The 14,528-nt window shown below is 40.1% G+C and overlaps 1 protein-coding gene across 1 annotated transcript in view; it reads right to left on the bottom strand.

Annotated features, from left to right (window-relative positions):
- pank4 (pantothenate kinase 4 (inactive)) overlaps positions 1 to 14,528 on the bottom strand; it is a 54,645-nt gene that overhangs the window by 23,024 nt on the left and 17,093 nt on the right. Inside the window, exons 6-11 of the mRNA XM_052039556.1 lie at positions 11,401 to 11,554; positions 10,907 to 11,088; positions 10,582 to 10,663; positions 9,738 to 9,838; positions 4,855 to 5,010; positions 747 to 859 (exon numbers count right to left, since the gene is read on the bottom strand). Of these exons, the coding sequence (XP_051895516.1) occupies positions 747 to 859; positions 4,855 to 5,010; positions 9,738 to 9,838; positions 10,582 to 10,663; positions 10,907 to 11,088; positions 11,401 to 11,554 (788 nt within the window). The remainder of the gene's footprint in view (positions 1 to 746; positions 860 to 4,854; positions 5,011 to 9,737; positions 9,839 to 10,581; positions 10,664 to 10,906; positions 11,089 to 11,400; positions 11,555 to 14,528) is intronic.

Raw genomic sequence — 14,528 nt, 5'->3', positions numbered from 1 at the left:
CTGTATTAAACTGCTTCTACTGTCTACCTGAAGTAACTGTCTCATAGATTTACTAGTCTTTCAATAAAATGTTTCAGCAGATTAGTTTTGAATTTACCTCCTTAAACTGCAGGTTGTCTTCTCTGGTGCTAGTGTTCTGGACAAGGTGCAACAGCTGGTCATGGTCAAAATTATCTAGTCCCTTTAGGATCCTAAAAACAGCAATCATAAACTTCTCAACCTTTTCTTTTCCAGTAAGAACATGCCCAATTTACACAAATGCCCAAAATCAATCCTTCTATCACCCTTCTTTCTGCACTGTGGCAACCAGAACTGCAATCAGTACCAGGAGCAGTTACATCAATAATTATTAAAGCTGCAAGATTACTTCACAATTTCATACAATTACACACACCAGACAGCACAGAAATGAGCTAGTCAGTCCAATTAGTCTATACAACCATTTAAGCACCCCACCCCACTTCATCTCATCTATCAGCATTACCTCCTGTTTCTTCACTTAATACATCTATGTTATTCACCTCAACTATTCCTGGTGATAGTAAGCTTCAGTCCAACCTTGACCTTTAACAAATCAAACATTAGTATTTATTTAATTGGTCAAATGTTGATATTTATTGTACTAAAACTTATCAGACCCAGAATGTTTAAAGTGATTGTGGAAGTGATCAATACATTGGGATTGGGTGCTTGTGGAGCAATCTACAAATAAATGGATCCACTCAAAACGCTGGGTCAAAACTCACAATGGTTGGTGTCTCAACGTCTGAAGTTTGTGCCTGTATTTCTGGCGAAATTTCTCTGCTCGCTCTGGGGCATCCAGTGACTGTGGCTGACTAGCAACTGCCCGTTTTACCACCTGAAACAGAAGAAATGAAACACAGGTTCATATTGCAGTAACATACGGGAAGAGTAACAAGGAACTTGCATTTATGTTATTCCTTATCACTCCCTCAGAACACCCCAAAGCATTTCACAATCAACAAATTAGTTCTGATGCACTCACATGGTTCTAAAGCAGGCCACCATTGTTAGCAACTTTTAGACAACAAATTACATTACTGACCATGAAAATCTGCTTTTAAAAGTGTTGGTTAGGGAGTAATTGTCTTTAAATTTTCAGACCTAGATTTTATTGCAGTTTAACAGATATATTGAAAAAGAGACTCAAATAATGCAGGTTCATTGCCAGGTTACAAATACTCTTTTGCCTCAGGCAGACCAGCCAATCAGCTGAGGGACTACACCTGGCCCAACAGCCAGCTCAAACTCAGTCCAGGAAACCACATGCTGCTCCCATAATTCTCTTCTTAACTACTAAGGGGACAGGAGTACCACAGAGGCATTCATTTTCTGCAACTTCCCTCACAATAACATGGCAAGATTACCTTATCCTTTGAACACGTCATAGTATTGACCGCACATCAAACGAAGGTTGAAATTATCATACAAATATCTGATGACACAGTTCCAAGCTCATAATTCTCTCCAACCTACAACCACAATTGCAGCGTCACCCATCTTTGACTCAAACAGCTTTCCGCAATGTACACCCATTGAAGTGCAAGCTTTTGTTATCTCCAGGCTCAACTCTTCCTATTACATAAAAACATAGAACACTACAGCACAGTACAGGCCCTTCGGCCCACAATGTTGTGCCGACATTTTATCCTGCTCTAAGATCTATCTAACCCTTCCCTCCTGGCCACTTATCAACTTTTATCCTCCAGCTCCAGCCTGTTATAAATTCCCAATTAGGGATGAGCTCAGGTGTAAGATTTAAGTAGCACCCAGGCACAGCCAATCTAAATCTACCTCACACCTGAGGACTTCTACCTGACCCAACCCATCAGCCAGATTCTATCCTCGGTTTCTTTCTCTCCACCTCTGAACAGCAGGGTCTTTAGCTAGCTCAGCCTAATCTCTTGAATTTCCTCCCTAACTTGTCTTTTAATAATCTCATTAAAACCTACCTATTCAATTGATCATTAAGTTGTGTGCCATTTCTTTAACTCAGTTTTAAGTGTTCTCATGATCACAAGGCTATGAAGCACCATATGATGCTTAACTGCTTTAACACAAATGTGAATTGCTGTTAGTTAGCTAGATGTGCTCATGTTTTGTGCATCTGAACTCTATAATTTTCTTTCAAAAACTCAAGAAAATGACATAGTAAATACTATTGAAGTGCAACCAACAGTGGCATCTTTGAACACAAAGTGATAACAACTGGCTACATTCCATACAAGAAGGTATTTCCATGAAACGGAAGCTAGAATCAAATTTCCACTGGTAAAATCAAAGGTCAGTATGTGGTGTCACTGAGAGGCAGGTATGTGGATTTCTGCTAATAATAGCTGTTATTTATCCCATTCAGGAAAGATTCCCTCAAAGCTCTCCATCCACAACTTCTAGTCAAGGCTGCTGCTTCCTCGTCACCTTAAGGGCAAGAATAGCTTGCTTCTGTTCCATATCTGAGGAATGGAAGATGTCCGTGCATGAATTCTTTTAACTTGGTTGGCTGTTGCACACCAGTAACAATAGGGACTTGACGGGGCAAGGTCATGATCCAGTGGCAAGAAGATCCAAAACAAATGAATCAGACTCTGCTGCACACTTGGTACATGCTTGCACACACACCCTAAACATATACATAAAGACACACACACACACACACAATGTCATCAACACTTTCCTCCTCAGCCTTCTCCCCATTCTGCTGATCCCCCACCTGCTTCAAACCCCTTCCTGCGGAGCATTGCTTCAGTCTCCCCCACCCAACATTCAGCCCCTTCCTCAATTTCCCTTTTTCTCTTCTTTAACAGCTATTAGATCATACCCATTTATTTCCATGTGTGCTATTAATTCACCTTCATTTCTCGGTTCTTGACCCTTCCATCAATGGGATCAGTTCCTCTCTCTTGTTCAGGACTTTAAATACCTCAAGCAGATCCCCTCTGTCCCAAGGAGAACCTGAGTCTATCCACAAAATTAAAGTCCCTTGCCCTGGAACCATTTTAGCAAATCACTTCTGCACCCTCTCTAAAGCTTTTGCATTTTTCTTAAGTGCGACATTCAGAACTAGATACAATTCTGTTTGGTTCTTTGTTTTTAATAAGGACATTCTCAAACTGTCCTACCATTATGACTTAGCTTGAAAGCAATGTTCAGGGAGGAGAATGTTCCTTTCTCCTCTTTCCTGTAAACAGGGTAAATCAATGTTGCTCAGACGTGACCAAATTTTCTGCGCAGTCCAGAACTCCTGGACTGGCAACTTAGAGCTAACTGGGCAATAGCAGATACATATTGCTTGGTGGATTAGTGCAGTGGATCTGGGGCAGTCAGTGGGAGGCCAGGTTATCTAAGCCCAAGGCAACCCAAAATGACCAGAAGTGGCAATCATCACATTTCATTCTAGAAATAAACTGATGTTCATGGCACAGGTTGCAGAACCCTGTACTGATAAAGCTAAAAAACTGAAGATGCTGAAAATCTGAAATAAAAACAAAAGCAATGGGAACACTCAGCAAGTTAGGCAGCATCTATGGAGACAGAAACAAAACTAAAGTCCAAGGATGACTCACCTATGTCAGCAACTCTGCCTCTCTCCACAGATGCTGCCCAATCTGTCAAGCACCTCCAGCATTGTCTGTCTCCATTTCAGAACCCTGTGACTGATTGACCAGACATCGGCCTTTTTTGTACACCCAGGCAGGGCCACAAACCCCACCAGTGGCCTTCATCAAGTTGCTATTTCCATTTCTTTATGCTCATGCTATAAATGAACTAAAAGCCTTCCATTTATATAGCATTTTGCACAATTCAATAAATCCCAAAAAAGTCTGCAGCCAGTGACATACTTCCAAAGTGTCATCTCTGTTGTAATATAGAAAATGTGCCAGCCAATTTAAATGCAGCAAGCTCTCACAAATAGCAACAGAATAAATAACATGACCAGATAATACTTGTACAATAAAGGTTGTGGGATAAAACATAGCCAGAACATTAGAAAGAAATATTGTTGCCTATGTGAAAGCAGATCCATAGATTTGTTTGCCTCAGTAGAAAAAGCCAGAGTTTAATGTCCAACAGATGGCCACTCTAATTGTGTAGCGCTACCTCAGTATTGAACGCGAGTCTGGATTATGTGTTCAAGTTGATGAATCCACAAAGTGCCGACTCTGAGGTGAGAGTGCAACCCACAGAGGAACAATTGGCAATATGAAGCTGAGCACCCAGATTCACTGATTATTGGCTTTAACATCCTCAAATTTAATTTCCCTGATTTAGAGGATACATTCACCATAAAACATGATACGTCTCATTCAATTCAGGATTTGTCTGATCTCAGATGGTGAGATCAGACAAATCATGAATAAGAATCTACACTTTTAGCTTCATTAATGATGAGGAGACAAAAGCTGGGCTTTCCATCTCTGATTGTTACTCAGGAAATCTTCCTGAAAATGCAATGTGTGCAGCTTAAAAGAGAATCAGCCTATTTTGACAGAGCTGTTTGATTATTTCTTATGTCTGCACATGGTGAATGTTCAGTTGAACAAGATATCAAGAAGATGTCTGCACCTTCAATTGCCAGGAGTTGGAAAAGGGGAAGGGGTTGAATTACAAAACAAAACTTGAAAACAATATTTTCTGGTTCTTCCTAAGAAGATTAAGTAGCAGCTTTTTAAGTCATAGCAGCAGTAGCAGCAGATCCTGAAGGCTGAGGCGAATATCAAAGGAGGAGTCTTGAAATCCCATGAGGCAAAAAAAGAGAGGCCAGCAAAGAACTGTTGGATTGAATGGCCTATTCTGGTACCAATAATTCTATGCAACTACATATATGTAACTTACACCATCTAAAGCATCTTCGAAGCAGCTCAACCAGTACTCCCTTGCCATGGCATCTTCAGTGAGGTCAACTGTATCTGGGACGTATGATGACGCATCGAGCAGGAGGGGAAGATTCACCAGCTGCCGCTCCAGTCGGTCCATCTCCAACATGTCAAACTGCCAATGAACCAAACCTTGAATTTACTGTCCAAAGCAACGCTAGCTTTTAATTTCTCACTTGGTATGTATGTAGTCTCAAAATTATGGAAGTATGGATCACACACACACACACACAAATCCTAGCTGGCTGTGTTTTTGCTGACAACAATTAAAACTTCTTCCATTTCACACTGGCAATAATGTGCTAAAATCTCTCTCTAAACTAGTAGCCTTTAGAAGCACTGTAGTCATAAAAAGCAGGAAAATAGAATTTATTCTATTTCAATAAAAGCCAAAGTTGTAAAGGAGGTAGTGGAGGAACTGTTCATGATGTATAGAAACTTATAAATAAGAGCTACAACACCAGTACCTCACTTAGCACGCACAAAACATTCCCAGGGATAACAGCACTATTGGAATCAGTGCTAAAAGGAGTCATTATAACATTGTACATGGAGGAATATATGACTGAAGTGCTGCTCCGCCAGGAACCTGGAGTAGTCCTGAGGCTGACCATAGGGTTGATGTTGGGCAGGTCAGAACATGTGATGCGGCTGTTCAGCACTGAGATGTGGGGTTCAGGGCGGCAACCTGGTCAGCAAGATGAGTGCGCACTGTTGCTGGAGAACAGCAGAGGCAGTTCCATGTGTTGACACACATCCTGGATCACGGCCCACTGAATGTGATAGAAGCTGCTTTCTCCCCCTCTTACTTTGTTTGGCTGCACTGCTCTCCCCAGCCCAGAGCTTTCTCAAAAGTACCACCATTGAGTTTGCTAGCACAGAAATATCTGTGGGCAGGGGAGAGCTGTGTAGCAAAATAAAGACAGGGGAGACCACAGGACCCAGGCAGTCTGTCAATGCAAGGAGCAAGTGTTGCCAGATCCCAGCAATGACTCGCACTCACCATGTTAGCCTGGGTGCAGCCCTGAACCCCACAACTTAGCACTAAGTGGCCTCATTGCTTGCTCCTGGCCACCTAACACCAGCCGTCACAGCCAGCTTCTCCCCAAACCACAGGTGAACTCATTGCTGGAGGAGAACCAGGTGGCGTGCAGGGATTCAGGGCAAGGATTCACATCAGGTTCCCAAATTAAGATCCCCAGAACAACATCATGCAGCAATGGGGAAGGCAGGGATTCATGCCAAGTTCTCAACACAGTAGTGTATAGCCCCAACATGTCTTTTTATGAAGTACAAAATTACATGTTCAGACTGGAGGACCATGAGCACTATAATAAATCATTCTATGGGGCAGTGCTAAGCTGGATACCAGTGTTGTTTTCTTTCATAAAAAAACATTTACATCAGCCATACTCAAAAGTAGAAACTTTACCCACTCCAGACACATGCATCCTTAGTTGCTGAGGAAAGAACAGGTGCAAATTGCAGCAGCTCTAATCACAATTTTCTAATTTTCAAAAAATGGAGAAATGCCAGATACAAGGACTGCAAAAGTTGCAACTCAACATTCACAAGCCAACTTAATATTATCGAAGGGGGTAACTGTTAGATGCATTAAACCAGGACAAAATGCATTGATAAATTCAAATCATGTTTAACCAATTAGATTGAGTTCTTTCATGAAATAAAGGATGAATAGGGCTAATGTGGTTGATGTTCAATATACGATTTCCAAAAGCCATTTGTTAAAGTACCATATATTAGCAAAATTATAACTTAAGGTTAAAGTGACAGTGAGTACTTGGGGCATGTATTTAAAGGGAGAAAAGCAGAGAGTTATTGTGAACTCTGTTTCACAGATGAAGGCAACGTACACAGAGATGCCGCCTTCTAACCCTACACCCGCTGTCACTCCCATGACCAGCATCCTCTTACAGAATCAGTGTTGCGATCACTATTCTTTTTTGCACAGTGACCTACACTTGGCCACACAAGGCACCATCTCAAAGTCTGAAGATGACAAAACTGAGGGTGTAGTAAAGAGCAAGAAAGAGAAATCAAATCTCAACAGTAGACAGCAGATAAAATTTAACAAACAGGAGTGTGAAGTGATTCATTTTGGCAATGAGAAATAATGAGAAAATAAACAAAATAGTGCAATCTTAATGGGAATGCACAGACGGAAATTTGGGGTGTATATACCGGCAACCCCTGTGTTTGGGGGGGGTTGCACTCCTAGCAAATGGTCTGCATCACGATCTTCTGTAACGCAAAGCCATGTCATCTACGCATGCGTCAAAAAGTGTGAGTTGAAAAAAAAGTGTTTATTTACTTCCTTCCCTCCCCCCCCCCCCAAAAACACACAAACTTTATTCCATATCTCAAATTTTTGTGCAGTGATTTGTGAATTCTGCAAGGGTGAATTTCTGTTACTTGAATGGCCATAACATGGGGTTTGCCTGTATGTTCATTTTTGAAGATGGCTAGATATATTGAGACCATTATTAATGAAGCATACAAAACTTTATAAATGGAGGCATAGAGTACACATATAAGGAAGTCTTATATAAAACACTGATTAGTCCCCAAATTAAGCATTGCAGCCTATTCTGGGTGCCACAATTTGAGAGATATCAAAACCTTATAAAGAATGGTAAGGAAATGTTTTGGAATGTTAGCTAGCCCAGGGGACTTCAAAATGATGTGCTTAGACAAATTTTGGATGATCTCCTTGCAAACAGGTCAAGGGAAGTTTGATAGGTCTGCTCAGAATCAGTTTCTGTGCTGAAAGATTAGTAACTAAAGGCCACAGATTTAAGACAAAGCATCAGGACAAGAGGGAAAAAAACTTCTACACAGCATGTTGCTCTAATCCAGAATGTACTTCCTGAAAGGGTGATGCAGACATTCAATAACAACTTAAGAGGCAACGTAAAAATCTGCTGGGTAATGGGGAAGGAGCAAGGGAGTGGGGTGAGTTGTATAGTTCTTTAAAAGCTCAAATCTGCTTCATCAATATGCAATTTGATTATGCAATTAAAGCTTTAAACACAGCTATCCATTTCACAACAATTTTTAAAATCTAATAATGGCAAAGCTGCATGCTCCATTTACCAAATCAGCTAGTGAAGGCATTTAAACTATACCAAGATCTTTGTTACGTATCACCAACACATACAATGCATTGCTTTCAATCTTACTATCTGTTTACAAGTGGATTTAGTACATTTTCAATTGCTAGCTTTGGAAAGACCACAGGACATGCAATGGAATAAAACAGTTGGCCTTTTGGAGCACAAGTATTGCATTTCAAGTTTGACTAAGCACAGATCAGCAAATTGAGCATACCATCCAGCAAGTTTCTTGAGGAATATCTAAACAATATCTATACCTTCAATCAAACAATAATGGACTCCCTACTACGCTGCAAAGGCAAATTATGACCGCAACTAAAGGCACAGCTAATCAACCTGTTTGTCTTCAATGCCAATTGTCCAGGAAATTGCTGATGACTACTTTTTATTCTTTCTTTCAATGGGACAAGAACTACACAGAGGAGCTAATGCAACAAAGTAAAGGTGGGGGAGTGGTAAAATGAAGAGGATCACTTACTGAAAACTGCAAAAGGATTAACAGAACATGGAAGAGACCAGAAAGGAATGAAAGAAGCATGTTAGAACATAAATGTGCAAAGTGAGTGAAATAACTAAATGACGTACCCTGTATTCCCCAACAAGCAAAGTCTCACCAGCTGGATTTGTTTCACCAACTTTCCAGAAATTTTATCATCTCAGAATTGTAGATAACATACAAGAATGTGCATTAAAAAAAAAATCACTTCACGCCTTAAACAGATTACCACTAAATTACACAGGCTAGCTCTGTAGAAGAATGTTTAAACTGACAGCTGAAATTCTACTAAAGTATAGATTGGAAATGAACTAACAAATCTTAAATTTGCAGATAGTTCTAGTATGATTTAATGCAAAAATACTCCAGTTTAATACAGGTTTTTATATTTATTTGCAATAATACCCTCTTGCTAAGAAGTATTTTTCTCCCAATTGTCACTTAAATTCATTCTCTTGCATGAAGCAACCAAATATTTCCTTCACTACCAAGTAGTAAAAATTATCCCTTTGCAAATCTCCAATTGACAACTGACAGTACTTACTAATATCATCCACTGATGCAACAAAGATGCCCAGAACCTTCTACAAAAAGTAATGTCAAAACTCACACCTGCCTTATACACATTTACATTGCTGTGTGAATTAAATTGCAATTTCAAAATAAAAACCTAAACTAGGATCTGTTCAAAAATCTTTTCAGATTAATATTGAAAATGCAAAAAATGATGCGTGATTTTTGAGACAAGATGATTCAGTGTGTAAACTAACTCAATCATAAAGCTTTTTATATTCAAAGTGCATTGGCACTGCAAATCTAGCCCCTACTGCATAGGATACCCTTACAGAATCTCTCCACTGTCAACCTGAGCCCAAATTCTGCACTTGTGCCACATGTATGGAACTACAACTAACACATTTTAATTTGCAAGACCAGAAAGCATAATCAAGGTTTTTTTTGCAAATTATTTGCAACAAACTACATGACACAAAAAATTTGAAACTGACCTAAATTTTATCTGTATTACCCTAGACAAAAATGTAAAATGTCACCAGCTCCCCAAGCCTGCTCACTACTTACAACTATTCTAAGAGATGACTAACTGATGGATATTGGAGCATCTTGCCCATTACATAAGCTGCATTCAACATGTTCTGAATATAAGATTTTATATAACTCAGTGCAAAAAAAATTCTCATTACAGCTGCATACCGTTCCACTTCGTGTTCGCTGCATTGGATGTACATCAGGAGAGCTGCTCATTAAACCTGAGCTGCCAGCGTAGTTCTCCCCCCAACTATACTGATTAGGATCTGAAAAGTAAAAGAAAGAGTAAAAAGTAACAAAATGAAATGGCCATGGAAAGGCTACAGTTCTAGGAACAGTGAAAAATTAAATGATACTAGAATGAAATAGATTTACCAAAAACCAATACACACTCAGGAACCCTGCTCAATTCTACCACGGAGAACAATTGCCATGTATGCTCATAATTCTGGAACTTCTGACAAAGAGCAAGTATTCTACTCAAATAAGCTAAGATGAGTTTCATTAGGGCTACATTACAAGGATAGCCCCCATTATGATGGTTTACATCCTTTGAATAAAGGATAAGAGTAAAAAAAATCTAAGATAAACACAGGAGTTAACAATGATGGTAAATGGGGAGATAATGTTCCTGCTGGTGAAGAGTTCAGAACACAGGGGTATAACAAAATCAGAACTAGTCCACTCAGAAGCAAGATCAGGAAATACTGCTTCACGTTAAGGATCATGGAAATTTGGAACCCTTGCTCCCAAAAAGCTGCTGAGATTAGGGCCAATTAAAAATTTCTAAATAGATGATAGATTTTTAAGATAACTTTTTACTTTGGTTCTATAACATTAATACATGGATCAGTAATAATCTAAATGAGAGACAGATCAGAATCAAGTGACTGAAAGGTCTATTTTCACTTGTAACTGAACCCACAATGCAGAACCCATGATGCAGAGGTGAGAATAATCCGCTAGATTTTAACCACAACCGAAGGAATGCAATGAAACAGTTACTTACTGTCCTCTTCTGCTCCCTTTAGGAAGGCCCCGATGGCACCAAGATATCCTTCATGTCTCAAGAAGAGTGCCTGGACTTCACCCTAATCACCAAGTGAGATAAAATGATAGTGATAAATAATGACAAATTATAATAAATTTGTCATTCCATTGAATTTCACATATTTTCCATATGTAAAGAGGTTAATGAGGCTGAATTCATGGGAGGAGTCAAATATTAAACTATTTGGCCGCTGTTTAGAATTACTTGCAACAAGAGTTCACATGTCCCCACTTCCCAAGCACTACCACCCGCCACCATCCAAAACAATCCCCACAATTGGTACCTTTGTGAAGTAGTTGATACTGTAGGTAATTGTGTGCATGGTAACAGGATGTCCTCTGATAAAGAAACCACCAAAGTAAACTCTGCTAAGGTTATGCAGTTTGGCATACAGGCAAGCCAGTTGGCCTATGTCATTGCTGATCATATGAAGTAAACTTTTGGCCATGTCCTCTTGAGTGAATTCTGGGCACAGAAAAACAATAAAGGTATTGAATGTTCTGTAAGGTTTGGGTGAAGTGAACAGAACAATGGGGTTATGAATGGATGAATTATTACTTTCTTCCAAAGCACCAAAAATCTCAAACTTTGCCTTTCTTAGTAACTACTACGGAACAAGAGAATGCAGACGGATATCTATATTTCACTACACGGCAAGTAATAAACTTCAGTAATACCACATTAAGTCTGTAAGTCCACAACTCTACACTAAACAGGGATGGCTACATTCTTTCAAAGGATAATCAAAAGCATGAATATCTACCACAGTACACCTACCTTTATCAGTAGTCGCAGATTTTCCAAAGCTACTAGCTATAAGATCCCCAGTCAACCCAAAGGATTCATACGCTCCTCCATAAATGTCACGAACTAACATGTCAACGTTTGTATGCTGCCCTCTTGACGCAAGCTGCAATAATTCATCGAAGCGCTAAAGAAAAAAAACTGAATGTAAACCATAAACTAAAGTCAACCTTGGGAACTAGAGTACAGAAAGGCAAACTTCAGGAAATAGATTTTGAACCTAAAATCCCCATACTCCTAAAAAGATGCGAGTTTTACATCCTTTGCACCTAACTTAATACACAGAGTTAGGAACATCCGAGCAAAGTGGAATAAAACTTAAGCCATTTAAAATTGAAACTGAAATGTTCGTCCCTCTTTCTTTCCCATCATTTCTTTATTCCTTGATGGAATAAAGATTCAGGAGATTAATATATCCTACATTAGCCAAAGGTCTTTAGAAAGGTGTGCAATGCTATCCTACACTCCACTGATGCGCATGTTTCAAACTAGGTGGGTTTCCTTTTGATCATCAGTCACCCAACTGATGATCAGGCAGAATACTGACTAATTCTGCTTTTATTAATCTAGTTAATGGAGGTCATTCTTTCACCACAAACCACATGGGGAAAAAGCACAAGAACAATTGTTTCATGGAACAAGACCACCCTTTAAGTGGAAACATTCAACAGAATAGAGCACCTGCCATCATTATCATTGTTGCTGGAAAACTTAACACTGACTGAAGATGTCAGCCATAACTGAAGGGCACTCTCATCTCCAAAGCAGAAAGACATGGGTTCAGGCACTATTTCAGAAGGATATGCACAGTAATTACATTGACACACTCATGTCCAATTAGGAGGGCCTGCTTCACTATCAAAGGTGCTGCCTTTTGAGTAACATATTAAAATAACTCTCCATCCACCCTCTTAGGTGGATTGAAAATCCCAAGCACTTTCAAAAGAAAGCAGGAGTGTTTGCCCTTGTGCCCCAACCAGTATTTGTCCCTCAATCAACACCACCTATCAAACTTGCTGTGGCCAAATCAGCCACGACACATGATAATACAACTGGCTATGCTACAAAAATACTTCAATGGTTTAAGGTACTTTGGAACATTGAGATTATGAAGATGCTATGCAAATACCGATATCTCATTTTAGATTCGGTTGGAGAGGATGACCTGATAGAGGAAGACCTCAGCAACTGGGACCTTGGCACCGTGCCTGGTACTGTGGTCCAGCGGAGGAAGCGAAATGCAGTGGTTATTGGGGATTCTATAGCAAGGGATACGGATAGCAGATTCTGCGATAGCGACAATGAGTCTCGGATGGTGTGTTGCCTCCCTGGTGCCAGGGTACGGGATATCACGGACCGGGTCCAGAATATTCTGAGGGGAGAGGGTGAGCAGCCAGAAGTCTTGGTACATGTAGGTACCAATGACATAGGTAGAAAAAGAGAAGAGGTCCTGAAGGAGGAATACAAGGCATTGGGGAGAAAGTTGAGAAGTAGGACCTCAAGGGTAGTAATCTCAGGATTACTACCTGTGCCACGTGTCAATGATAGGAAGAATAGAAAGCTCTGGCAGATGAATGCGTGGCTGAGTGACTGGTGCAGGGGGCAGGGCTTCAGATTTTTGGATAATTGGGACCTTTTTTGGGGGAGGCATGACCTATTCGCTAAGGATGGGTTGCACCTAAACTCCAAAGGTTCCAATATCTTGGCGGGAATGTTTAATTTAGTTGTAGGGGAGGGTTTAAACTGATCTGGCAGGGGGATGGAAACCAGGATGTTAGGTTACAAGATGCTAAGGTAAAGGAGGAAGTTTATAGAAACAAGTCCAATGAGGATGGCAAGAAGGACAGGCAGGTGAGAATTCAGGATAATTTGCTGAATAATAGAAGTACAACAAGTCAGGATGTTAGGTTACAGAATGTTAGGATAGGGGATGAGGTATATAGGAACATGTCTAAGGTAGTATGTAGTGAAGATGGTAAGAAGGATAGACAGGTAGAAAGCCAGGATAATCTGCTGAACAATAGAAGTACAACAAAATTAATAGCAGATACCAGACTAAACGTACTATATTTAAATGCACGTAGCATTAGGAATAAAGTAGATGACCTAGTGGCACAACTACAGGTTAATAAATACGACATTGTGGCAATCACCGAGTCATGGCTTTATGATGGATGTGATTGGGAACTGAATGTCCAGGGATACACAGTGTATAGGAAGGATAGGCGGGTAGGCAGAGGGGGAGGTGTGGCCATGATGGTTAGTAGTGATATAAAATTGATAGAAAGGAAGGATATTGGGTCAGAGGAGGTGGAATCCTTGTGGGTGGAGCTAAGAAATAGCAAGGGTAAAAGGACAATAGTAGCAGTCATATATAGGCCCCCTAATAGCAGTCAGCAAGTCGACAATAAGTTGCAGTTTGAGATAGAAAAAGAATGCCAGAGTGACAATGTGAAGATAATTATGGGGGATTTTAACATGAAGGTGGACTGGGAAATCCAGAATGGCGGTAGTACTCAGTAGAGGGAGTTTGTGGAATGTCTAAGGGACGTTTTTCTAGAGCAACTTGTTGAAGAGCCCACCAGGGGATTGGCTGTTTTGGATTGGGTGCTGTGTAATGAACCGGAGGTGATTAGGGAACTAAAGGTAAAGGAACCACTGGGAACCAGTGATCACAATATGATTGAGTTCAGTTTCAAGTTCGAGAAGGAGAAACTGATAACTGGTGTATCGATATTTCAGTGGAACAAAGGAAATTACAATGGTATGAGAGAGGAGTTGGCCCTAATTGATTGGAAGAGTAAGCTGGCTGGAGGGACGGCAGAGGAGAAATGGAAGGAATTTCTACAGGAAATAAGGAAATTGCAGGACAGATATATTCCAAGAAAAAAGGTTTTGAATGGAAAAAAGGTACAAATGTGGATAACGAGAGAGGTGAAGGCTAAAATAAAAGCAAAAGGGGCAGCGTACAAAGAAGCAAAAATTAGTGGGAAAACAGAAGACTGGGAAGCTTTTAAAAACCTGCAGAGAGAAACTAAGAAGGTCATTAGGAAAGAAAAGATGAATTATGAAAGGAAGTTGGCGGATAACATTCGAAAGGA

Source organism: Pristis pectinata, chromosome 26 (genome assembly GCF_009764475.1).
Source record: "Pristis pectinata isolate sPriPec2 chromosome 26, sPriPec2.1.pri, whole genome shotgun sequence".
NCBI lineage: Eukaryota > Metazoa > Chordata > Chondrichthyes > Rhinopristiformes > Pristidae > Pristis > Pristis pectinata.
Note: the sequence above shows the minus strand (reverse complement) of the source record. Positions and strands in the feature narration are given on the sequence as shown.